The 26,729-nt window shown below is 49.9% G+C and overlaps 1 protein-coding gene across 4 annotated transcripts in view; it reads left to right on the forward strand.

Moving 5' to 3' along the window:
* The first annotated feature begins 2,989 nt into the window (after nucleotides 1–2,989).
* PIK3C3 (phosphatidylinositol 3-kinase catalytic subunit type 3) overlaps nucleotides 2,990–26,729 on the forward strand; it is a 365,653-nt gene continuing 341,913 nt past the window's right edge. For 3 of the 4 annotated variants that reach the window (XM_063958224.1, XM_063958242.1, XM_063958250.1), the window contains exons 1-2: nucleotides 2,990–3,199; nucleotides 11,101–11,289. In XM_063958224.1, coding sequence (XP_063814294.1) covers nucleotides 3,132–3,199; nucleotides 11,101–11,289 — 257 coding nt within the window. In that variant the 5' untranslated portion in view covers nucleotides 2,990–3,131. The remainder of the gene's footprint in view (nucleotides 3,200–11,100; nucleotides 11,290–26,729) is intronic. The other variant, XM_063958233.1, reaches the window with a different exon arrangement.

Genomic DNA, 26,729 nt, shown 5'->3' on the forward strand with positions numbered 1-26,729 from the left:
CGCTAGCTCACGCTACGTACTTCGTACGCTATTTGCGCACAGAGTCCCGTACCGTATACGCACTCAGCGTACAAACGCCGCACTGTGGGTACAAAGCACACACAGCGAGCGCACACACAATTGATAACCTTTAAACCTTGTTAATGATACAATGTAATGATATGCTTACACTTTAAACCTTAGCAGCAAAGTACTGCAACGATGTAATACCTTTAAACCTTAAGTAGCGCTGGCGATACAAAGTATCCGCAGTGCGTACACCTTAACAATGCTTATACACCTTAAACAGGTTAATCTACTTTAAAGCCCAGGCAGGAAAGTGAAAACACAACACCGTTTGTAGTTGAAACCACAGGGTTCTAAGGCCTCCATGGATTGATTCCAAAAAGGTAAAACAATACAAGTTATACACTACAGACTAACAAGTAAATCTAAACAGAATAATGGCTACAGAGAATGTACATACATGAGAATGTTTCGCAAGAGCAACCCGAGTCGGTCCTCCGCTGGTCATACAGATAGCGTTCAGAGTCTTGTGTCCCCAAGCCTGCTGCAAGCTCTCTTTATTCACTTCATCCAAAACAATACAATGGTCACTGTAATCCCTTTGTCTATTGGACACAGAGCTGTACCTTTTCATTACGGGAGGGGTCATAGGTTGATTTGAAAAGGTGGGCTATGTCTTTCTCAACTGCTCCTGTGGGTGGTCTCCTCTGGATTCCCCCCGCATACACAATACACATCAAATTATGTTTAAACCTATATTCTGCTTCTGCATCTAACTATCCTCAGGAACATGCGATTTTTCTCAAACCAACACCAGAATGTTTCCCTTAAAATACCCTACAGCTGGATACCAAACACCTCCTTGTAACCTTGTTCTGTCCCCTTGATAATGTCAAATATTACCTTAAAACACAAAGCTATATCACTTGACTCGCTATTACCGTGGAGCCGCTATGGCCGCTAGACTTATTACACACACTACGTACTAAGTACGCTATTTGCGTACTGAGTACCGTATGGGTACGCACTTAGCGTATCAGACGCTGTGCTGTGTGCACGACGCACACGGATTAATATACTGTAAACCTTATTAATGAAACAATGTAAGGATATGCTTATACTTTAAACCTTAGCAGCCAAGTACTGCAACAATGTAATACCTTAAAACCTTAAGTAGCGCTGGCGGTATGAAGTACCCGCAGTGCGTACACCTTAAAAATGCTTATACACCTTATACCGATTAATACGCTATGAAAAGCCCTCTGTAGGAAAGTGAAAACACAACACCGGTTTGTGGTAAACCACTGGGCTCTAACACCGCAGTGGATTATTCAGAGAAAAGGGGTAAACAGATACAAGTTATACACTACAGGCTAACAAGGAAATCTAAACAGAATAATAGAGAATAATGGCTACAGAGAATATACATACGTGGGGAATCGTTCGCAAGCGCGTCCTGGACCAGTCCTCAGCTATCAGGTAGAAAGCCTTCAGAGTCTTTAGTCCGGCCAGGCAACAATGGTCTTTTTATACACAACATGCATACACAATACAATGGTCACTGTAATCTCATTGTTCATTGGACACAGGGATGTGTCCTTACATTACAGCAAAGGTCATAGGTGCATTTGAAAAGGTAGGCGATGTCCTTTCCCAACTGCTCTGGTGGGAGGTATCCTCAGGATTCCAGCCGCATGTGTAATTTACAGCAAATACAGTTAATGTTCATAATCTACTTCTGTACATAACTATACGCAGGAGCAAGCAATCTTTCCCTAACTAACACCGGAATGTTACCCTAAAAATACCCTACAGCTGGATACTAGACATCACCTTCCAACCTTTATCTGACCCTTCCTATCATGCAAAGACGAATTTCTCCATCCAGGAACTGTTTAAACTAATATTACTCGCTGTCATGGTCTAGGGGAACTACATCTACAAAATGCACTATTTGGGTTAAATATGCTATGTTTTAATAGCACGCTACACGCTCACAAACTCTGCCGTAAATACACATATCATGCGCACGAGTCGCCAGAGCGTCTCTTACGCAACTTGCGGATATGTGCACGCACGGGGGACTGGGTGCACGAGCAGCGTGCATGTGCATGAGGGGTTAGTACAAGGGATATGTATAACAATATTTTTCGACTTTGACACCCTCCTATCCTGTAAAGGCGAATCCCTTTGTTCTGTTATCATTTTAAACAGCTATTTCTTTCTGATGTGGTGCAGGGGGCTTTTTGTACAATGTGCACTATTTGGGTTAAATATGTAATGTTCTAATAACCCTCTACGCGCTCACAAACTCCGCCGTAAATACCCATATCACGCGCATGATCGCCGGAGCGATCCTACGCAAATTGCGGATATGTGCACGAACGGAGGACTGGGTGCACGAGCAGCGGGCATGTGCATGGGGTTAGTACATGGGGCATGTATTACAATATTTTTCGACTTTGACAGTCTATATACCCTAACCCTCGCCCTTAATACTAACCCTACTCGATCCCCGAACCCTAATAACCTGACCCTAATTTTATGGGGTAAATTTACTAAGGTGGGAGGTTTTTTTTAGAACTGGTGATGTTGCCCATAGCAACCAATCAGATTCTACTTAACATGTATCTAGCTGCTTCTAGAAGATTATAGAATCTGATTGGTTGCTATGGGCAACATCACCAGTTCTACAAAAAAACCTCCCATCTTAGTAAATTTAACCCCATGCTTCTAAAACTAAAATTCTGTTTATATTATACTGTACGTGTACAGCAGCAGCAAAAGTTTCCGTCCAACCGCATTGAAATGATGGAGGCAGCACAATGAGACTGCGCCAAACACAACATGGCTGCCACAGAGTAAACACACCTGACTCTGCCATCCAGGACCACTGGAAACTGGTCACGTGGGAAAAGGCGCAGAAGGGTGTGGTTACGCCGGACGCCGTAATTGGCCGGGAACGCTTTCAGTGTTGCCATAGTGACGGATGTGATCCCGGAAGTGCAATCTCTGCGCCGGCCAATGGCGGAGCGCTGCCGGGTGTTATTGTTGTTTCCTGTCAGATTGCGGCACATACTTACCGGGGATCGGTTCCTCTGTCGCTGTCTCCAGGTTCCGCCGCCATGGGGGAGGCGGACAGGTTCTACTATGTCTACAGCTGCGACCTGGACATAAGTGTGCAGCTCAAGATGTGAGCGGTCCCCTCATACCCTTATCACCCCCCTCCTCTGTTCTGCCCCCTCATACCCTTATCACCCCCCCTCCTCTGCCCCCTCATACCCACCTCTTCTGCTCTGCTCCCCTCATACCCTTATCATACCCCCCTCCTCTACCCCCTCATACCCTTATCATGCCTCCATCCTCTGTTCTGCCCCCCTCATACCCACCTCCTCTGCTCTGCCCCCTCATACCCTTATCACCCCCCTCCTCTGTTCTGCCCCCTCATACCCTTATCACCCCCCTCCTCTGCCCCCTCATACCCATCTCTTCTGCTCTGCTCCCCTCATACTCTTATCATACCCCCCTCCTCTACCCCCTCATACCCTTATCATGCCTCCCTCCTCTGTTCTGCCCCCCTCATACCCACCTCCTCTGCTCTGCTCCCCTCCCCTCATACCCTTATCATCCCCCTCCTCTGTTCTGCCCCCTCATAACCTTATCACCCCCCTCTTCTGCCCCCTCATACCCACCTCCTCTGCTCCCCTCATACCCTTATCATACCCCCCTCCTCTACCCCCTCATACCCTTATCATGCCTCCCTCCTCTGTTCTGCCCCCCTCATACCGACCTCCTCTGCTCTGCCCCCTCATACCCTTATCATACCTCCTCCCCTCCTCTGCCCCCCTCATAACCTTATTATATCTCCACCTCTGCCCCCTCATACTCTTATCATACCCACCTCCTCTGCCACCTCATACCCTTATCATACCCCCTCCTCTGTTCTGCCCCCTCATACCCTTATAATACCCCCTCCCCTCCTCTGCCCCTCCATATCCTTATCTTACCTACCTCCACTGCAATACTCCCCTCATACCCTTATCATACCCCCCTCCTCTACCCCCTCATACCCTTATCATGCCCGCCTCCTCTGTTCTGCCCCCCTCCTCTGTTCTGCCCCCCTCATACACACCTTTTCTGCTCTGCCCCCTCATACCCTTATCATACCTCCTCCCCTCCTCTGCACCCCTCATTACCTTATTATATCCCCTCCTCTGCCCTGCTCCCTCATACCCTTATCATACCCCTCCCCTCCTCTGCCCCCGTCTTACCCTTATCATACCCCCACCTCTGCCCCCTCATACCCCCCTCATCTGCTCTGCCCCCTCATACCCTTATCATACCCACCTCCTCTGCTCTGCCACCTCATACCCTTATCATACCCCCCTCCTCTGTTCTACCCCCTCCCCTCCTCTGCCCCCCCATATCCTTATCTTACCTCCCTCCACTGCAATACTCCCCTCATACCCTTATCATACCACCTCCTCTTCTGTGCCCTCCTCATACTCTTATCATACCCCATCTCCTCCTCTGCTCCTCCATACCCCCCTACTCTGCTCTGCCCACTCATACCCCTATTATACCCCCTCCTCTGTCCAAACCCCTATCACACCTACTCCTCTACCCTGACCTGCCATTTTATCTTGTTCCCCCGCATACTCCCCATACCCCCTTATCATCTATATCCATTCTTCATCAATCTTGTGACCCATCTTTCACTAGTATGTCTCACCCAACACCTTTTCTCTGACGTCCTAAGTGGATGCTGGGACTCCGTAAGGACCATGGGGAATAGCGGCTCCGCAGGAGACTGGGCACAACTAAAGAAAGCTTTTGGACTACCTGGTGTGCACTGGCTCCTCCCACTATGACCCTCCTCCAGACCTCAGTTAGAATCTTGTGCCCGGCTGAGCTGGATGCACACTAGGGGCTCTCCTGAGCTCCTAGAAAGAAAGTATATTTTAGGTTTTTTATTTTACAGTGAGATCTGCTGGCAACAGACTCACTACAGCGAGGGACTAAGGGGAGAAGAAGCAAACCTACCTAACCCGACCTTGGTGTTCGTTCCCGGAGCCGCGCCGCCGGCCCCCTTACAGAGCCAGAAGCAAGAAGTGTTCCTGAAAATCGGCGGCAGAAGACTTCAGTCTTCAACAAGGTAGCGCACAGCACTGCAGCTGTGCGCCATTGCTCCTCATGCACACCTCACACTCCGGTCACTGATGGGTGCAGGGCGCTGGGGGGAGGGGCGCCCTGAGGGCAATATAAACACCTTGGCTGGCAAATCATCACAATATATAGTCCCAGGGCTATATATGTGATAATTACCCCTGCCAGAATCCATGAAAAAAGCGGGAGAAAAGTCAGCCGAAAAAGGGGCGGGGCTATCTCCCTCAGCACACTGGCGCCATTTTTTCTTCACAGTGCAGCTGGAAGACAGCTCCCCAGGCTCTTCCCTGTAGTTTTCAGGCTCAAAGGGTTAAAAAGAGAGGGGGGGCACCAAATTTAGGCGCAATTATGTGTATACAAGCAGCTATTGGGGGAAAAATCACTCAGTTATAGTGTTAATCCCTGCATTATATAGCGCTCTGGTGTGTGCTGGCATACTCTCTTTCTGTCTCCCCAAAGGACTTTGTGGGGTCCTGTCCTCAGTCAGAGCATTCCCTGTGTGTGTGCGGTGTGTCGGTACGGCTGTGTCGACATGTTGGATGAGGAAGGTTACGTGGAGGCGGAGCAGAGGCCGATAAATGGGATGTCGCCCCCTGTGGGGCCGACACCAGAGTGGATGGATAGGTGGAAGGCATTAACCGACAATGTCAACTGCTTACATAAAAGGCTGGATGACGTAACAGCTATGGGACAGCCGGCTTCTCAGCCCGCGCCTGCCCAGGCGTCTCCAAGGCCATCAGGGGCTCAAAAAACGCCCGTTACCTCAGATGGCAGACACAGATGTCGACACGGAGTCTGACTCCAGTGTCGACGAGGTTGAGACATATACACAATCCACTAGGAACATCCGTTGCATGATCTCGGCAATGAAAAATGTGTTACACATTTCTGACATTAACCCAAGTACCACATAAAAAGGGGGTTTTATGTTTGGGGAGAAAAAGCAAGCCAGTGTTTTGTTCCCCCATCAGATGAGTGAATGAAGTGTGTAAAGAAGCGTGGGTTCCCCCGATAAAAAACTGGTAATTTCTAAAAAGTTACTGATGGCGTACCCTTTCCCGCCAGAGGATAGGTCACGTTGGGAGATATCCCCTAGGGTGGATAAGGCGCTCACACGTTTGTCAAAAAAGGTGGCACTGCCGTCTTAGGATACGGCTACTTTGAAGGAGCCTGCTGATAAAAAGCAGGAGGCTTTCCTGAAGTCTGTATATACACACTCAGGTACTATACTGAGACCTGCAATTGCCTCAGCATGAATGGTGCTGCTGCAGCGTGGTCTGATACCCTGTCAGATAAAACCCTAGACAGGGATAATATTTTGCTAACATAGAGCATTTAAAGACGTCGTCTTATATATGAAGGATGCACAGAGGGATATTTGCCGGCTGGCATCCAGAATTAATGCAATGTCCATTCTGCCAGGAGGGTATTAAGAGACCCGGCAGTGGACAGGTGATGCTGACTTTAAAAGGCACATGGAAGGCCTCCTAAGGGTGAGGAATTGTTTGGGGATGGTCTCTGGGACCTCGTATCCACAGCAACAGCTGGGAAGAAAAAATTTTACCTCAGGTTTCCTCACAGCCTAAGAAAGCACCGTATTTTCAGGTACAGTCCTTTCGGCTTCAGAAAAGCAAGCGGGTCAAAGGCGCTTCCTTTCTGCACAGAGACAAGGGAAGAAGGAAAAAGCTGCACCAGACAGCCAGTTCCCAGGATCAAAAATCTTCCCCTGCTTCCTCTGAGTCCACCGCATGACGCTGGGGCTCCACAGGTGGAGACAGGTGCGGTGGGGGCGCGTCTCGGGAACTTCAGGGACCAGTGGGCTTGCCCACAGGTGGATCCCTAGGTTCTGCAAGTAGTATCACAGGGATACAAGCTGGAGTTCGAGGCGACTCCCCCTCGCCGTTACCTCACATCAGCCTTGCCTGCTGCCCTCGGAGAAAGGGAGGTAGTACTGGCGGCAATTCAAAAGCTGTACTTCCAGCAGGTGAAATCAAGGTACCCCTCCTTCAACAAGGCCGGGGTTACTATTCCAAAATGTTTGTGGTACCGAAACCAGACGGTTCGGTGAGACCCATTCTAAAATTGAAATCCTTGAACACTTATATACGAAGGTTCAAGTTCACGATTATTGCAAGCCTGGAGAATTGCATGGTATCACTGGACATCAAGGATGCTTACCTGCATGTCCCCATTTACCCTCCTCACCAGGATTGTCATTACCAATTCCAGACGTTGCCGTTGGTCTGTCCCTGGCACCGAGGGTATTTACCAAGGTAATGGGCGAAATAATTATCCCGTACTTGGACGATCTCCTTATAAAGGCGAGGTCCAGGGAGCAGTTGTTGGTCGGAGTAGCACTATCTCGGGAAGTGCTACAACAGCACGGCTGGATTCTGAATATTCCAAAGTCGCAGCTGGTTACTACGACGCGTCTACTGTTCCTGGGTATGGTTCTGGACACAGAACAAGAAAAAAGGGTTTCTCCCGGAGGAGAAGTCCAGGGAGTTGTCGTCTCTAGACAAGAGACCTCACAATACAAATACAGGTGTCGGTGCATCAATGCACGCGAGCCCTGGGAAAGATGGTAGCTTCTTACAAAGAAATTCCATTCGCCAGGTCCCATGCAAGAATCTTCCAGTGGGATCTGTTGGACAAGTGGTCCGGGTCGCATCTTCAGATGCATCGGCGGATAACCCTGTCTCCAAGGGCCAGGGTGTCGCTGTTATGGTGGCTGCAGAGTGCTCATCTTCTAGAGGGCCGCAGATTCGGCATACAGGACTGGGTCCTGGTGACCACGGATGCCAGCCTTTGAGGCTGGGGGACAGTCACACAGGGAAGAAACTTCCAAGGACTATGGACAAGTCAGGAGACTTCCCTACACAAAAAATTTCTGGAACTAAGGGCCATTTACAATGCCCTAAGTCAGGCTAGACCCCTGCTTCAACACCGGCCGGTGCTGATCCAGTCAGACAACATCACGGTGGTCGCTCATGTAAACCGACAGGGCGGCACAAGAAGCAGGATGGCGATGGCAGAAGCCACAAAGATTCTCCGATGGGCGGAAAATCACGTGATAGCACTGTCAGCAGTGTTCATTCCCGGAGTGGATAACTGGGAAGCAGATTTTCTCAGCAGACGACCTTCACCCGGGAGAGTGGGGACTTCATCCAGAAGTCTTCCAAATGATTGTACACCGTTGGGAAAGGCCACAGGTGGACATGATGGCGTCCCGCCTCAACAAAAAGCTAAAAAGATATTGCGTCAGGTCAAGGGACCCTCAGGCGATAGCTGTGGACGCTCTGGTAACACCGTGGGTGTACCAGTCGGTGTATGTGTTCCCTTCTCTGCCTCTCATACCCAGGGTAATGAGAATAATAAGAAGGAGAGGAATAAGAACTATACTCATTGTTCCGGATTGGCCAAGAAGAGCTTGGTACCCAGAACTCCAAGAAATGATCTCGGAGGACCCATGGCCTCTGCCGCTCAGACAGGACCTGCTGCAGCAGGGGGCCTGTCTGTTCCAAGACGTACCGCGGCTGCGTTTGACGGCAGGGCGGTTGAATGCCGGATCCTGAAGGAAAAGGGCATTCCGGAGGAAGTTATTCCTACGCTTATTAAAGCTAGGAAAGAAGTGAACGCAAACCATTATCACCGCATATGGCGGAAATATGTTGCGTGCTGTGAGGCTAGGAAGGCCCCAACGGAGGAATTTCTGCTAGGTCGATTTCTGCACTTCCTACAGTCGGGTGACTATGGGCCTAAAATTGGGTTCCATTAAGGTCCAGATTTTGGCTCTATCAAATTTCTTCCAAAATAGAACTGACTTCACTGCCTGAAGTTCAGACTTTTGTTAAGGGAGTGCTGCATAGTCAGCCCCGTTTGTGCCTCCAGTGGCACCGTGGGATCTCAACGTGGTGTTGGATTTCCTGAAGTCGCATTGGATTGAGCCACTTAAATCCGTGGAGCTAAAATACCTCAACTGGAAAGTGGTCATGCTGTTGGCCTTGGCGTCGGCCAGGCGTGTATCAGAATTAGCGGCTTTATCATGCAAAAGCCCTTATCTAATTTTTTTATATGGATAGGGCGGAATTGAGGACTCGTTCCCAATTCCTTCCTAAGGTGGTATCAGTTTTTCATGTGAACCAACCTATTGTGGTGCCTGCGGCTACTTGGGACTTGGAGGATTCCAAGTTACTGGACGTAGTCAGGGCCCTGAAAAATATATGTTTCCAGGACGGCTGGAGTCGGGAAAACTGACTCGCTATTTATCCTGTATGCACCCAACAAGCTGGGTGCTCCTGCTTCTAAGCAGACTATTGCTCGCTGGATCTGTAGCACGATTCAACTTGCACATTCTGCAACTGGACTGCCGCATCCTAAATCAGAAAAAGCCTATTCCACGAGGAAAGTGGGCTCTTCTTTGGCGGCTGCCCGAGGGGTCTCGGCTTTACAAATTTGCAGAGCTGTTACTTGGTCGGGTTCAAACACTTTTGCAAGAGTCTACAAGTTTGATACCCTGGCTGAGGAGGACCTAGAGTTTGCTCATTCGGTGCTGCAGAGTCATCCGCACTCTCCCGCCCGTTTGGGAGCTTTGGTATAATCCCCATGGTCCTTATGGAGTCCCAGCATCCACTTAGGACGTCAGAGAAAATAAGATTTTACTCACCGGTAAATCTATTTCTCGTAGTCCGTAGTGGATGCTGGGCGCCCATCCCAAGTGCGGATTGTCTGCAATACTTGTATATAGTTATTGCCTAACTTAAGGGTTATTGTTGAGCCATCTGTTGAGAGGCTCAGTTGTTATCATACTGTTAACTGGGTATTGTATCACGAGTTATACGGTGTGATTGGGGTGGCTGGTATGAGTCTTACCCGGGATTCAAAATCCTTCCTTATTGTGTCAGCTCTTCCGGGCACAGTATCCTAACTGAGGTCTGGAGGAGGGTCATAGTGGGAGGAGCCAGTGCACACCAGGTAGTCCAAAAGCTTTCTTTAGTTGTGTCCAGTCTCCTGCGGAGCCGCTATTCCCCATGGTCCTTACGGAGTCCCAGCATCCACTACGGACTACGAGAAATAGATTTACCGGTGAGTAAAATCTTATTATAATGACTTCATTTCCTGACACCATAATGGCACCGTAATAATAATAATATATTTTTTAATTAAATTACACAAACGTTTTGTGTCACCCCTATTGTTTAGCATGCCACTTGCCTCCTGAATGCCATGCAATGCATTATTCCTGGCACAGTGGCTGTGTAGACATCCGTGAGACAGCTTGTACCTTGTCATAGAGAATTAGGTTATTCGCGGGGTGATAATACATCCAATGCGTCCATTGCAGGTTGAGGCACATGCACTGTTCATTGTCTACAGCTATCCGGCTTATAATTCCTGTTACTGCAGTTATCTGAGGAAGATTCTCCTGCTGCAGATCAGTAGATAATTTCCCTGTCAGTACTGTATGTGCCCGCCATCCTCACACGTCTGCACCATAACTGCAGAGGACGGGCAACCTTACCACCCGATTCTCCTTTAAGATAACCTTACATATAATAGTGTTCATTCTAGCACCCTGCACCTTTCAAAATCTGTGCAGTTCCTCTTTCCTGCCTGGGGTGTCGCTCTCTGCTCTGGTGCTTCTCAGCACACTCTGATCTGTTACTCAGTGCTGTGATACAGACCTGTGTGTGCTGAGAAGCACCAGAGCAGGGAGCGACACCCCAGGCAGGAACGAGGAACTGCACAGGATTTGAAAGGTGCAGGGTGCTAGAATGAACACTACATAAACTACAGGATGATGTTTATGTGTGGTGTGAAGTGGGAGATAAATACATCTCCATGCCTAGAACCGCCGACTTCCTTCCTGGCAGATAATTGCGTCTATAGTTATTCATGTGTAACGCTTCCATTTCTGATCCCTAACAGAGGAAGCCTAGAAGGAAAGCGGGAGCAGAAGAGCTACAAGGCGGTGCTGGAAGACCCCATGCTGAAATTCTCAGGGCTGTACCAGGACACCTGTTCTGATCTCTATGTTACCTGCCAGGTGTTTGCAGAAGGAAAGCCCCTAGCCCTCCCAGTGCGGACCTCTTACAAGGCTTTCAGCACCAGGTGGAAGTAAGTTACGCCGATAGAGTCTGAGCGGAGAGTAAAGGAGTAAAGCAAAAAAGAGCGAGTAATTGTGCACCTTACTGCAAGTGGAAAGTGTGCAGGGAGATTTGGATTTGGGAAGTGCAGGGCCAAACTCAGATCTAAATTTAAAGCTTTACATTATGTGTGAGTTACATGCAACAGCAGCCAGTATTTACCCTGCATGCAAAACTGAATAACTGTATTTGCCCCTTGTATTGCAGCATGGTTAGTTCTAGATACAAAGGGGGTGATTTAGACCTGATGATAGATGTGCTAAATGTAGCACATCTACAATCAGCTTCCCTGACATGTGGGGGGAAGCTCAGCACAGGGCTAGTCCGACCCGCATGTCAGTCCCTGCCCCGTTGCACAAGTACAAAAGCATCGCACAGCGGCGATACTTCTGTACTGGATGAGTAGCTCCCAGCCAGCGCAGCTCCCAGCCAGCGCAGCTTCTGCGCGCTGGCAGGGAGCTTCCCGTCGCAGCTCGGGTCGCAGCAGCTGCATGCGACATCACGCAGCCGCCGCGGCCCACCCCCCCCAGCGGTCCGGGCATGCCTGTGTTGCCTGGACTGCGCCTCCTAATCGGCGGCTAAACACTGCTGGCCCGCCCCCTCCCGCCCGGCATGCGCAGTACAGGCCTGATCGCTGCTGTGCGAACACGCACAGCACCGATCAGGTCTGAATTAGCCCCAAAGTTACTTGATCTATTTGCTTTGCTTCCACATTATGACATCATTACATCCTGGCCCTGATGTTGGGACAGTATGACTGATATGAGGTGCGGTCTAATGGGCGTGAGGGGAAACGGCGGTCTACCTGCTCTGGCCTGGCTAGGAATTAGAATGAAATAGAGAACATTACACACGTGACCGATCTTGTTACCTCACTTTTTGAGCCACCCTCGAAGATATGTAATCAGACTGGTCAGTAAGAAGAATTATCACTGTGAGTCTTTACCGAAATCCTATTTCTCTGACGTCCTAGTGGATGCTGGGAACTCCGTAAGGACCATGGAGAATCTTGTGCCCGGCTGAGCTGGATGCACACTAGGGGCTCTCCTGAGCTCCTAGAAAAGAAAGTATATTTTAGGTTTTTTATTTTCAGTGAGATCTGCTGGCAACAGACTCACTGCTACGAGGGACTAAGGGGAGAAGAAGCGAACCTACCTGACTGGAGATAGTTTGGGCTTCTTAGGCTACTGGACACCATTAGCTCCAGAGGGATCGAACACAGGACCCGACCTCGATCGTTCGGTCCCGGAGCCGCGCCGCCGTCCCCCTTACAGAGCCAGAAGCAAGAAGCGGTCCTGGAAATCGGCGGCAGAAGACTTCGGTCTTCACCAAGGTAGCGCACAGCACTGCAGCTGTGCGCCATTGCTCCTCATGCACACCTCACACTCCGGTCACTGACAAGTGCAGGGCGCTGGGGGGGGGGGGCGCCCTGAGCAGCAATATTAAACACCTTGGCTGGCAAATCTACACAATATATAGTCATCTAGGCTATATATGTGTAAAATACCCCTGCCAGAATCCATAAAAAAAAGCGGGAGAAAAGTCAGCCGAAAAAGGGGCGGGGCTATCTCCCTCAGCCACTGGCGCCATTTTTTCTTCACAGTGCAGCTGGAAGACAGCTCCCCAGGCTCTCCCCTGTAGTTTTCAGGCTCAAAGGGTTAAAAAGAGAGGGGGGGCACTAAATTTAGGCGCAATATTGTGTATACAAGCAGCTATTGGGAAAAATCACAGTTATAGTGTTAATCCCTGCATTATATAGCGCTCTGGTGTGTGCTGGCATACTCTCTCTCTGTCTCCCCAAAAGACTTTGTGGGGTCCTGTCCTCAGTCAGAGCATTCCCTGTGTGTGTGCGGTGTGTCGGTACGGCTGTGTCGACATGTTTGAGGAGGATATGTGGAGGCGGAGCAGAGGCCTATAAATGTGATGTCGCCCCCTTTGGGTCCGACACCAGAGTGGATGGATAAGTGGAAGGTATTAACCGACAGTGTCTACTCCTTATGTAAAAGGCTGGATGACGTAACAGCTGTGGGACAACCGGCTTCTCAACCCGCGCCTGCCCAGGCGTCTCAAAGGCCATCAGGGGCTCAAAAACGCCCGCTACCTCAGATGGCAGATACAGATGTCGACACGGAGTCTGACTCCAGTGTCGATGAGGTTGAGACATATACACAATCCACTATGAACATCCGTTGCACTCGGCAATGAAAAATGTGTTACACATTTCTGACATTAACCCAAATACCACAAAAAAGGGGGTTTTATGTTTGGGGAGAAAAAGCAGCAAGTGTTTTGTTCCCCCATCAGATGAGTGAATGAAGCGTGGGTTCCCCCGATAAGAAACGGGTAATTTCTAAAAAGTTACTGCTGGCGTACCCTTTCCCGCCAGAGGATAGGTCACGTGGGGAGATATCCCCTAGGGTGGATAAGGCGCTCGCACGTTTGTCAAAAAAGGTGGCACTGCCGTCTTAGGATACGGCCACTTTGAAGGAGCCTGCTGATAAAAAGCAGGAGGCTTTCCTGAAGTCTGTATATACACACTCAGGTACTATACTGAGAACTGCAATTGCCTCAGCATGGAGAGTGCTGCTGCAGCGTGGTCTGATACCCTGTCAGATAATATTGATACCCTAGACAGCGATACTATTTGGCTAACCATAGAGCATATTAAAGACGTCGTCTTATATATGAGGGATGCACAGAGGGATATTTGCCGGCTGGCATCCAAAATTAATGCAATGTCCATTCTGCCAGGAGGGTATTAGGGACCCGGCAGTGGATAGGTGATGCTGGCTTTAAAAGGCACATGGAGATTCTGCCTTATGAAGGTGAGGAATTGTTTGAGGATGATCTCTGGGACCTCGTATCCACAGCAACAGCTGGGAAGGAAAAAATTTTACCTCAGGTTTCCTCACAGCCTAAGAAAGCACCGTATTATCAGGTACAGTCCTTTCGGTTTCAGAAAAGCGAGCGGGTCAAAGGCGCTTCCTTTCTGCACAGAGACAAGTGAAGAGGGAAAAAGCTGCACCAGACAGCCAGTTCCCAGGATCAAAAATCTTCCCCCGCTTCATCTGAGTCCACCGCATGACGCTGGGGCTCCACAGGTGGAGCCAGGTGCGGTGGGGGCGCGTCTCGGGAACTTCAGCGAACAGTGGGCTCGCTCACAGGTGGATCCCTGGGTTCTGCAGGTAGTATCACAGGGATACAAGCTGGAGTTCGAGGCGACTCCCCCTCGCCGTTACCTCAAATCAGCCATGCCTGCTGCCCTCGGAGAAAGGGGAGGTAGTACTGGCGGCAATTCACAAGCTGTACTTCCAGCAGGTGATAATCAAGGTACCCCTCCTTCAACAAGGCCGGGGTTACTATTCCACAATGTTTGTGGTACTGAAACTAGACGGTTCGGTGAGACCCATTCTAAAATTGAAATCTGTGAACACTTATATACGAAGGTTCAAGTTGAAAATGGAATCGCTCAGGGCGGTTATTGCAAGCCTGGACGAAGGGGATTACATGGTATCACTGGACATCAAACATGCTTACCTGCATGTCCCCATTTACCCTCCTCACCAGGAGTACCTCAAAATTGTGGTACAGGTCTGTCATTACCAATTCCAGACGTTGCCGTTGGTCTGTCCCCGGCACCAAGGGTATTTACCAAGGTAATGGCCGAAATGATGATACTCCTTCGAAAAAAGGGAGTTATAATTATCCCTTACTTGGACGATCTCCTTTTAAAGGCAAGGTCCAGGGATCAGTTGTTGGTCGGAGTAGCACTATCTCGGAAAGTGCTACAACAGCACGGCTGGATTCTGAATATTCCAAAGTCGCAGCTGGTTCCTACGACGCGTCTACTGTTCCTGGGTATGGTTCTGGACACAGAACAGGAAAAAGGGTTTCTCCCGGAGGAGAAGGCCAAGGAGTTGTCATCTCTAGTCAGAGACCTCCTAAAACAAATACAGGTGTCGGTGCATCAATGCACGCGAGTCCTGGGAAAGATGGTAGCTTCTTACGAAGAAAATCCATTTGGCAGGTTCCATGCAAGGATCTTCCAGTGGGATCTGTTGGACAAGTGGTCTGGGTCGCATCTTCAGATGCATCGGCTGATAACCCTGTCTCCAAGGGCCAGGGTGTCGCTGTTGTGGTGGCTGCAGAGTGCTCATCTACTCGAGGGCCGCAGATTCGGCATACAGGACTGGGTCCTGGTGACCACAGATGCCAGCCTTCGAGGCTGGGGGGGCAGTCACACAGGGAAGAAATTTCCAGTGTCTGTGGTCAAGTCAGGAGACTTGTCTGCACATCAATATCCTGGAACTAAGGGCCATATACAACGCCCTGAGTCAAGTGGAACCTCTGCTTCGCAACCATCCGGTGCTGATTCAGTCAGACAACATCACCGCAGTGGCTCATGTAAACCGCCAAGGCGGCACAAGGAGCAGGGTGGCGATGGCGGAAGCCACCAGAATTCTTCGCTGGGCGGAGAATCAAGTGCAAGCACTGTCAGCAGTGTTCATTCCGGGAGTGGACAACTGGGAAGCAGACTTCCTCAGCAGGCACGACCTCCACCCGGGAGAGTGGGGACTTCATCAAGAAGTCTTTACACAAATCGATGGGAACTGCCACAGGTGGACATGATGGCATCCCGCCTCAACAAAAAGCTACAAATGTATTGCGCCAGGTCAAGAGACCCTCAGGCGATAGCTGTGGACGCACTAGTGACACCGTGGGTGTTCCAGTCGGTTTATGTGTTTCCTCCTCTTCTTCTCATACCCAAGGTGCTGAGAATCGTAAGAAAAAGAGGAGTGAGAACAATACTCATTGTTCCGGATTGGCCAAGAAGGACTTGGTATCCGGAACTACAAGAAACAGAGGACCCATGGCCTCTGCCTCTCAGACAGGATCTGTTGCAACAGGGGCCCTGTCTGTTCCAAGACTTACCGCGGCTGCGTTTGACGGCATGGCGGTTGAACGCCGGATCCTAGCAGAAAAAGGCATTCCGGATGAGATTATTCCTACGCTAATAAAGGCTAGGAAGGATGTGACGGCTAAACATTATCACCGTATATGGCGAAAATATGTTGCTTGGTGTGAGGCCAGGAATGCCCCTACAGAGGAATTCCAGCTGGGCCGTTTCCTTCACTTCCTACAGTCGGGAGTGACTTTGGGCTTAAAATTGTGGTCCATTAAGGTCCAGATTTCAGCCCTAACCATTTTCTTTCAAAAGGAACTGGCTTCTCTTCCTGAAGTTCAGACGTTTGTAAAGGGAGTGCTGCATATTCAGCCCCCTTTTGTGCCACCAGTGGCACCTTGGGATCTTAACGTGGTGTTGAGTTTCCTGAAATCACACTGGTTTGAGCCACTTAAAACCGTGGAGTTAAAATATCTCTCACGTGGAAGGTGGTCATGCTATTGGCCTTAGCTTCGGCTAGCCGTGTGTCAGAATTGGCGACTTTGTCACATAAAAGCCCCTATCTGGTTTTCCATATGGACAGGGCAGAATTACGGACTCGTCCGCAATTTCTGCCAAAAGTGGTGTCATCTTTTCATTTGAACCAACCAATTGTGGTGCCTGCGGCTACTCGTGACTTGGAGGATTCCAAGTTACTAGATGTAGTCAGGGCTTTGAAGATTTATGTAGCCAGAACGGCTGGAGTCAGGAGAACTGACTCGCTGTTTATCCTGTATGCACCCAACAAGTTGGGTGCTCCTGCTTCAAAGCAAACTATTGCTCGCTGGATCTGTAACACGATTCAGCAGGCTCATTCTGCGGCTGGATTGCCGCCTCCAAAATCAGTAAAAGCCCATTCCACAAGGAAGGTGGGCTCTTCTTGGGCGGCTGCCCGAGGGGTCTCGGCATTACAGCTTTGCCGAGCAGCTACTTGGTCGGGTTCAAACACTTGTAAAGTTCTACAAGTTTGATACCCTGGCTGAGGAGGACCTTGTGTTTGCTCATTCGGTGCTGCAGAGTCATCCGCACTCTCCCGCCCGTCTGGGAGCTTTGGTATAATCCCCATGGTCCTTACGGAGTCCCCAGCATCCACTAGGACGTTAGAGAAAATAAGATTTTACTTACCGGTAAATCTATTTGTCGTAGTCCGTAGTGGATGCTGGGCGCCCGTCCCAAGTGCGGACTTCTTATGCAATACTTGTATATAGTTATTGCTTAAATAAGGGTTATGTTATGGTTGCATCAGGTTTATCTGGTGCTCTGTTCTTGTTCATACTGTTAACTGGGTAAGTTTATCACGAGTTATACGGTGTGATTGGTGTGGCTGGTATGAGTCTTACCCTGGATTCCAAAATCCTTTCCTTGTACTGTCAGCTCTTCCGGGCACAGTTTCCTTAACTGAGATCTGGAGGAGGGGCACAGAGGGAGGAGCCAGTGCACACCGGTATTCCTAATTCTTTCTTAAAGTGCCCCGTCTCCTGCGGAGCCCGTCTATTCCCCATGGTCCTTACGGAGTCCCCAGCATCCACTACGGACTACGAGAAATAGATTTACCGGTAAGTAAAATCTTATTTTCGTACCCTGTGCTCCTTGTGTTGCTATCTCTGCTGTTATTGTATCAGTGACGTCACAGCTACAGCCTTTGTCACTCTGCCCCATCTCCACAAGACTGGGGTCGCCCACCTCCATACACAACCTCTGTGAATAAACACTGTATACCTCTACTCCTCTGTTACCTACACCTGGAGAGAGGGTCACATGTTCCTTTCCTGGCTCAGCCTCAGGAGAAGGTTGATAGGCCCTCCCCCTCAGAGGTTCTGCTGCTTCTGACTGTGGCCCACCCCTCCCTGGCTGCTCTCTGTCAGGGCAGAGGGGGGTTTGCATTGCATGACTTGCATCACACTCCTGTCCAAACCTTTTTTCTCTGACGTCCTAGTGGATGCTGGGAACTCCATAAGGACCATGGGGAATAGCGGGCTCCGAAGGAGGCTGGGCACTCTAGAAAGATTTATGACTACCTGGTGTGCACTGGCTCCTCCCACTATGACCCTCCTCCAAGCCTCAGTTAGATTTTGTGCCCGGCCGAGGTTGGATGCACACTAGGGGCTCTCCTGAGCCTTTAGAAAGAAAGATAGAAATTTAGGTTTTTTATTTTCAGTGAGACCTGCTGGCAACAGGCTCACTGCAGCGAGGGACTAAGGGGAGAAGAAGCGAACCTGCCTGCTTGCAGCCAGCTTGGGCTTCTTAGGCTACTGGACACCATGAGCTCCAGAGGGATCGACCGCAGGCCCAGCCTTGGTGTTCGGTCCCGGAGCCGCGCCGCCGTCCCCCTTACAGAGCCAGAAGCAAGAAGAGGTCCGGAAAATCGGCGGCAGAAGACATCAGTCTTCACCAAGGTAGCGCACAGCACTGCAGCTGTGCGCCATTGCTCCTCACACACACTTCACACTCCGGTCACTGAGGGTGCAGGGCGCTGGGGAGGGGGCGCCCTGAGAAGCAATAATAACACCTTGGCTGGCAAAAATACCACAATATATAGCCCCAGAGGCTATATATGTGGAAAATACCCCTGCCAGAATATAGGAAAAAGCGAGAGAATAGTCCGCGGAAAAGGGGCGGAGCTATCTCCCTCAGCACACTGGCGCCATTTCTCCTTCACAGATCCGCTGGAAGGAAGCTCCCTGGCTCTCCCCTGCAGTCTACACTACAGAAAAGAGAGGGGGGGGCACTAAATTTAGGCGCAGTATACAATTATATAAAAAAAGCAGCTATAGGGGACATAACTCAGTTAGTCCCTGCATTATATAGCGCTCTGGTGTGTGCTGGCATACTCTCACTCTGTCCCCCCAAAGGGCTTTTGTGGGTCCTGTCCTCTGTTGGAGCATTCCCTGTGTGTGTGCGGTGTGTCGGTACGGCTGTGTCGACATGTTTGATGAGGATAATGATGTGGAGACGGAGCAGATGCCTTTAGAAGGGATGTCACCCCCTGCGGGGCAGACACCTGAGTGGTTGAGCTTATGGAAAGAAATGAGTGCACGTATAGACTCTTTACATAAGAAATTTGACGACATGCCAAATGTGGGACAGCCGACTTCTCAACTCGTGCCTGTCCAGGCGTCGCACAGGTCATCAGGGGCTCTAAAACGCCCGCTACTTCAGACTGCAGACCCAGATGTCGACACTGATACTGACACCAGTGTCGACGATGATGAGTCTAACCTGATGCCCACTAAGGCCATTCACTGCATGATTGAGGCAATGAAAGAGGTGTTACACATTTCTGATATAAATACAGGTACCACTAAAAAGGGTATTATGTTTGGGGAGAAAAAACTACCTGTAGTTTTTCCCCCATCAGATGAATTAAATGAAGTGTGTGAAGAAGCGTGGGCTTTCCCTGATAAAAAATTGGTAATTCCTAAGAAGGTACTAATGGCGTTCCCTTTCCCGCCAGAGGATAGGTCACGTTGGGAAACACCTCCTAGGGTGGATAAAGCGCTCACACGTTTGTCTAAAAAGGTGGCACTACCGTCTCCGGATACGGCCGCCCTCAAGGAACCTGCTGATAGAAAGCAGGAGGCGATCCTTAAGTCTGTATATACACACTTAGGCATTATACTTAGGCCAGCTATTGCGTCAGCTTGGATGTGCAGTGCTGCCGCTGCGTGGTCAGATAAACTGTCAGAAAATATTGACACATTAGACAGAGACACGATCCTGCTAACCATAGACCATATCAAAGACTCAGTCTTATATATGAGAGATGCACAGAGGGAAATCTGCCGACTGGCATCTAAAGTAAGTGCATTGTCCATTTCTGCTAGGAGAGGCTTATGGACTCGCCAGTGGACAGGAGATGCAGATTCTAAAAGGCACATGGAAGTTTTGCCATATAAGGGTGAGGAATTATTTGGGGATGGTCTCTCGGACCTAGTTTCCACAGCAACGTCTGGGAAGTCAGCATTTTTACCCCATGTCCCCTCACAGCCTAAGAAGGCGCCGTTTTATCAGGTTCAGTCCTTTCGGACCCAGAAAAACAGGCGTGGAAAAGGCGGATCTTTTCTATGCAGAGGCAGAGGTAGGGGAAAAAGGCTGCAACAAACAGCAGGTTCCCAGGAGCAAAAGTCCTCCCCCGCTTCTTCTTCCAAGTCCGCCGCATGACGGTTGGGCTCCACAGGTGGAGCCAGGTACGGTGGGGGGCCGCCTCAAGAATTTCAGCGATCAGTGGGCTCGCTCACAGGTGGATCCCTGGATCCTTCAAATAGTATCTCAGGGGTACAAACTGGAATTCGAGGCGTCTCCACCCCACCGGTTCCTAAAATCTGCCTTGCCGATTGCTCCCTCAGACAGGGAGGCGGTGCTAGCGGCAATTCACAAGCTGTATTCCCAGCAGGTGATAATCAAGGTACCCCTACTTCAACAAGGCCGGGGTTACTATTCCACACTATTTGTGGTACCAAAACCGGACGGTTCGGTGAGACCCATTTTAAATTTGAAATCCTTGAACACATACATAAAAAAATTCAAGTTCAAGATGGAATCGCTCAGGGCGGTTATTGCAAGCCTGGACGAGGGGGATTACATGGTATCCCTGGACATCAAGGATGCTTACTTGCATGTACCCATTTACCATCCTCACCAGGAGTACCTCAGATTTGTGGTACAGGATTGCCATTACCAATTCCAGACGCTGCCGTTTGGACTGTCCACGGCACCGAGGGTATTTACCAAGGTTATGGCGGAAATGATGATACTCCTTCGAAAAAAGGGAGTTTTAATTATCCCGTACTTGGACGATCTCCTAATAAAAGCGAGGTCCAAGGAACAGTTGTTGGTGGGAGTAGCACTATCTCAGGAGGTGCTGCACCAGCACGGCTGGATTCTGAATATCCCAAAGTCACAGCTGGTTCCGACGACACGGCTACTGTTCCTGGGTATGATTCTGGATACAGTCCAGAAAAAAGTGTTTCTCCCGGAGGAGAAAGCCAGGGAGTTGTCATCTCTAGTCAGAGACCTCTTGAAACCAAAACCTGTATCAGTGCATCGCTGCACGCGGGTCCTGGGAAAGATGGTGGCTTCTTACGAAGCAATTCCCTTCGGCAGGTTCCATGCCAGAATCTTTCAGTGGGACCTGTTGGACCAGTGGTCCGGATCGCATCTTCAGATGCATCGCTTAATAACCCTGTCTCCAAGAACCAGGGTATCTCTACTGTGGTGGCTGCAGAGTGCCCATCTTCTAGAGGGCCGCAGGTTCGGCATACAGGACTGGGTCCTGGTGACCACGGATGCCAGCCTTCGAGGCTGGGGGGCAGTCACACAGGGAAGAAACTTCCAAGGACTATGGTCGAGTCAGGAGACTTCCCTTCACATAAATATTCTGGAACTAAGGGCCATCTACAATGCCCTAAGTCAAGCAAAATCCCTGCTCCTACACCAGCCGGTGCTGATCCAGTCAGACAACATCACGGCAGTCGCCCATGTAAATCGACAGGGAGGCACAAGAAGCAGGATGGCGATGGCAGAAGCCACAAGAATTCTCCGATGGGCGGAGAATCATGTACTAGCACTGTCAGCAGTGTTCATTCCGGGAGTGGACAACTGGGAAGCAGACTTCCTCAGCAGACACGACCTCCACCCGGGAGAGTGGGGACTTCATCCAGAAGTTTTCCAGATGCTGGTAAACCGTTGGGAAAAACCACAGGTGGACATGATGGCGTCCCGCCTCAACAAAAAGTTAAAAAGATATTGCGCCAGGTCAAGGGACCCTCAGGCGATAGCTGTGGACGCTCTAGTGACACCGTGGGTGTACCAGTCGGTTTATGTGTTCCCTCCTCTGCCTCTCATACCAAAGGTATTGAGGATAATAAGAAAGCGAGGAGTAAACACAATTCTCGTGGTTCCGGATTGGCCAAGACGAGCGTGGTACCCGGAACTTCAAGAGATGCTCTCAGAGGACCCGTGGCCTCTACCGCTCAGACAGGACCTGCTACAGCAGGGGCCCTGTCTGTTCCAAGACTTACCGCGGCTGCGTTTGACGGCATGGCGGTTGAACACCGGATCCTGAAGGAAAAGGGTATTCCGGAAGAAGTCATTCCTACGCTTATTAAGGCCAGGAAAGATGTTACGGCAAAGCATTATCACCGCATATGGCGGAAATATGTTGCATGGTGCGAGGCAAAAAAGGCCCCAACAGAGGAATTTCAGCTGGGTCGATTTCTGCATTTCCTGCAAGCAGGAGTGAATATGGGCCTAAAGCTAGGCTCCATTAAAGTACAGATCTCGGCTCTTGTCGATTTTCTTTCAAAAAGAACTAGCTTCAGTACCTGAAGTTCAGACATTTGTGAAAGGAGTGCTGCATATTCAGCCCCCTGTGGCACCTTGGGATCTCAACGTGGTGTTGAGTTTCTTAAAATCACATTGGTTTGAGCCACTAAAAACCGTGGATCTAAAATATCTCACGTGGAAAGTGGTCATGTTATTGGCCTTGGCTTCAGCCAGACGAGTGTCAGAATTGGCGGCTTTATCATGTAAAAGCCCTTATCTGATTTTCCATATGGATAGGGCAGAATTGAGGACTCGTCCCCAGTTTCTACCTAAGGTGGTGTCAGCGTTTCACCTGAACCAGCCTATTGTGGTGCCTGCGGCTACTAAGGATTTGGAGGACTCCAAGTTGCTAGACGTTGTCAGGGCCCTGAAAATATATGTTTCCAGGACGGCTGGAGTCAGAAAATCTGACTCGCTGTTTATACTGTATGCACCCAACAAGCTGGGTGCTCCTGCTTCTAGGCAGACTATTGCTCGCTGGATTTGTAGTACAATTCAGCTTTCACATTCTGTGGCAGGCCTGCCACAGCCAAAATCTGTAAATGCCCATTCCACAAGGAAAGTGGGCTCATCTTGGGCGGCTGCCCGAGGGGTCTCGGCTTTACAACTTTGCCGAGCAGCTACTTGGTCAGGGGCAAACACGTTTGCAAAATTCTACAAATTTGATACCCTGGCTGAGGAGGACCTTGAGTTCTCTCATTCGGTGCTGCAGAGTCATCCGCACTCTCCCGCCCGTTTGGGAGCTTTGGTATAATCCCCATGGTCCTTACGGAGTTCCCAGCATCCACTAGGACGTCAGAGAAAATAAGGATTTTACTCACCGGTAATTCTATTTCTCGTAGTCCGTAGTGGATGCTGGGCGCCCATCCCAAGTGCGGATTGTCTGCAATAATTGTAAATAGTTATTGTTAACTAAAGGGTTATTGTTGAGCCATCTGTTGAGAGGCTCAGTTGTTTTTCATACTGTCAAACTGGATATAGTATCACGAGTTGTACAGTGTGATTGGTGTGGCTGGTATGAGTCTTACCCGGGATTCAAAATTCTTCCTTATTATGTCAGCTCGTCCGGGCACAGTGTCCTAACTGAGGCTTGGAGGAGGGTCATAGTGGGAGGAGCCAGTGCACACCAGGTAGTCATAAATCTTTCTAGAGTGCCTAGCCTCCTTCGGAGCCCGCTATTCCCCATGGTCCTTACGGAGTTCCCAGCATCCACTACGGACTACGAGAAATAGAATTACCGGTGAGTAAATTCTTATTGTTCATCTTATCCCCTGGCACTTGTAAATGGGGATTCTCATTCTGATTAAACACAATTTCACACTTTTTACATACATCAGTGCCTATGTCAGGCACAGCCATTCCTGACACTGATAAGTTTTCTACTTTCATTTGCTAAGTGGAAAGGAGACAGTCTCTTATCAGCAGAAATACTTTCTGATCCTTCGGATCAATATGGGATCTCCATGTCTGTAAATAATTTTATTCTGAAAACGTATCACTAAAATAATATTGTTACATTTTTGCCCAGGATCACTGTTATGGGCCCTACACACTTAGCGACGTTGACGGGCGATAGGAACGATATATCGTTTAGTGTGGATGCACCGGCGATGAACGATGCGGGTCCCCGCAGTCGTTCATCGTTTGTTTTCCAGCGCAATTCAATTTGGACGATAACGATCATCATTCATCGTCCAACTCGCCGACATCGTCAAGTGTGTAGGGCCCTTTATTTTTACACAGAGAAATTGTGTGCGCAGCAAGCCACCGAGCCCGCAAGGGGCTTCGTTGCGCTCGACTCCCCCACCGGCATTCTGCGGCCGGGATCCCAGAGTCGGTGTACTGCTCACGGGATCCCGGCCGCCGGTCTCCCAGTCCAGTAAGGAATTCAGGGGGTCATTCCGAGTTGATCGTAGCTGTGCTAAATTTAGCACAGCTACGATCATTCACACCGACATGCGGGGGGACGCCCAACACAGGGCTAGTACGCCCCGCATGTCAGTGCCGCCCCCCCCCCCCACCAGAAGTGCACTTCAAGAGTAGCTCCCGACCAGCGCAGCTTTAGTGTGCTGGCCGGGAGCTACTCATCGCTCCCCGGCCCGCAGCGGCTGTGTGTGACGTCACGCAGCCGCTGCGGATCGCCCCCCCCGTTCAGTCCGGCCACGCTTGCGTTGGTCGGACCGCACCCACGAAACGGCGGGCAAACGCCGCCATTCCGCCCCCTCCGGCCCAGCAACCGCCTCTGCCTGTCAATCAGGCAGAGGCGATCTCAGCCCTACTACGGCCTTCGGCCGTCTGGCATGCGCCGGCGCACTAGAGCGCCGGCGCATGCGCAGTAGGGACCCGTTCGCTCGGCTGCGATAAAAAGCAGCGAGCGAACGGGTCAGAATGACCACCTCAGTAAGGAACCTGTGTTTGAGAACGTCTGCTCTATATATAGTGGGTATAAAGTTGTTTGTTTCCTGCCTGCTCAGCTGTAAGTCAGCTGCTGCCTCCTGTGCATTCATACTGGTGTCTCAGCTGAGCTGTATTATGGAATGTATCTATTTACAAACCGCCCGGGGTTCTCTCCGTCATTCTTACACTGTATGTAACTATAAGATCTGGCTGGCACTGCGATACCACACAACAACTCTTCTCATGCTAGAGGAAGTAGACGTTTTCTGCCAGCATCTGAGGGCGCAGGATGGGATCACCATCTCGCCCATCGGACGTGATGGTGACTGCCCTTGGCCAGTCTGCGTAAGTCCAAGCTCACTCAGACTGGGCGTCAGAACCCCTCTGCTGGCTCCACGAAGTCTGCTTCCGACAATGCAGACTCTGGACTCGGCACACCTACGTAACAGGGGCGACACACTCACATTTTGTAGAACAGTCCCGGTTCTCACCCCCCAAATACCGCAGCATTTCAATCATGCTGCAGCTAAGGGGGGACTGCGAGCGATCACGCAGGACCCATTCTCCCCGCAGGGTCCTGCGCATGTGCAGACCCCAAAACATTGGATTTGCGTATAAATCCAAATGGGACCTATATACACTGTACATAAAGCTAAACACGCAGGGAACTAACGAATATTAATAGAAAAATACAGCAAATTATTTTAAAAAAAGTTTGTTTTAAACCACTGCGTCACAACGCTGTAGAAAATATGTGAACTTCTACATGTTTTATAATTGTTTAGCCAAATTGAACATATTCTTTCTGAATTGAATGTGATTTTTTATTTTTGGGTGTCCCCCCTAATTACTCTACCTGAAATTTCATAGAGACAAATGTTAAAATCACACGTGCATTGCGCAGTCATAAAACCTGGCAAACGTCTTTCATTTGCAACGTTTTCTACAGTGTTAATGAGCGTTTATAGGGGGTAATTCAGACCTGATCGTAGCAGCAAATTTGTTAGCAGTTGGGCAAAACCATGTGCACTGCAGGTGGGGCAGATGTAACATGTGCAGAGAGAGTTAGATTTGGGTGGGTTATATTGTTTCTGTGCAGGGTAAATACTGGCTGCTTTATTTTTACATTGCAATTTAGATTTCAGTTTGAACACACCCCACCCAAATCTAACTCTCTCTGCACATGTTACATCTGCCCCACCTGCAGTGCACATGGTTTTGCCCAACTGCTAACAAATTTACTGCTCTGATCAGGTCTGAATTACACCCCCTAATGTTGGTCTGCGCTACTGCCCATTAGGTACCCTGTACACCGCGCCGCAGGGAGGATCTGAGAGCACACTGGGGGTCATTGAGACCTGATCGCTCGCTAGCAGTTTTTTGCAGCACTGTGATCAGATAGTCGCCGCCTACAGGGGAGTGTATTTTCGCTTTGCAAGTGTGCGATCGCATGTGCAGCCGCGCGGTACAAAAAGATCTTGTGCAGTCTCTGAGTAGCCCAGGACTTACTCAGCCACTGCGATCACTTCAGCCTGTCTGGGAACGGAATTGAGGTCAGACACCCGCCCTGCAAATGCTTGTACACACCTGCGTTTTTCCAACCACTCTCTGAAAACGGTCAGTTGCCACCCACAAACACCCTCTTCCTGTCCATCTCCTTGTGATCGGCTGTGCGAATGGATCCTTCGTAAAACCCATCGCACAGCAACGATCCGCTTTGTTCCCGTGCGACGTGCCTGTGCATTGTG

The sequence above is a fragment of the Pseudophryne corroboree genome, chromosome 1 (genome assembly GCF_028390025.1).
Source record: "Pseudophryne corroboree isolate aPseCor3 chromosome 1, aPseCor3.hap2, whole genome shotgun sequence".
Lineage (NCBI taxonomy): Eukaryota > Metazoa > Chordata > Amphibia > Anura > Myobatrachidae > Pseudophryne > Pseudophryne corroboree.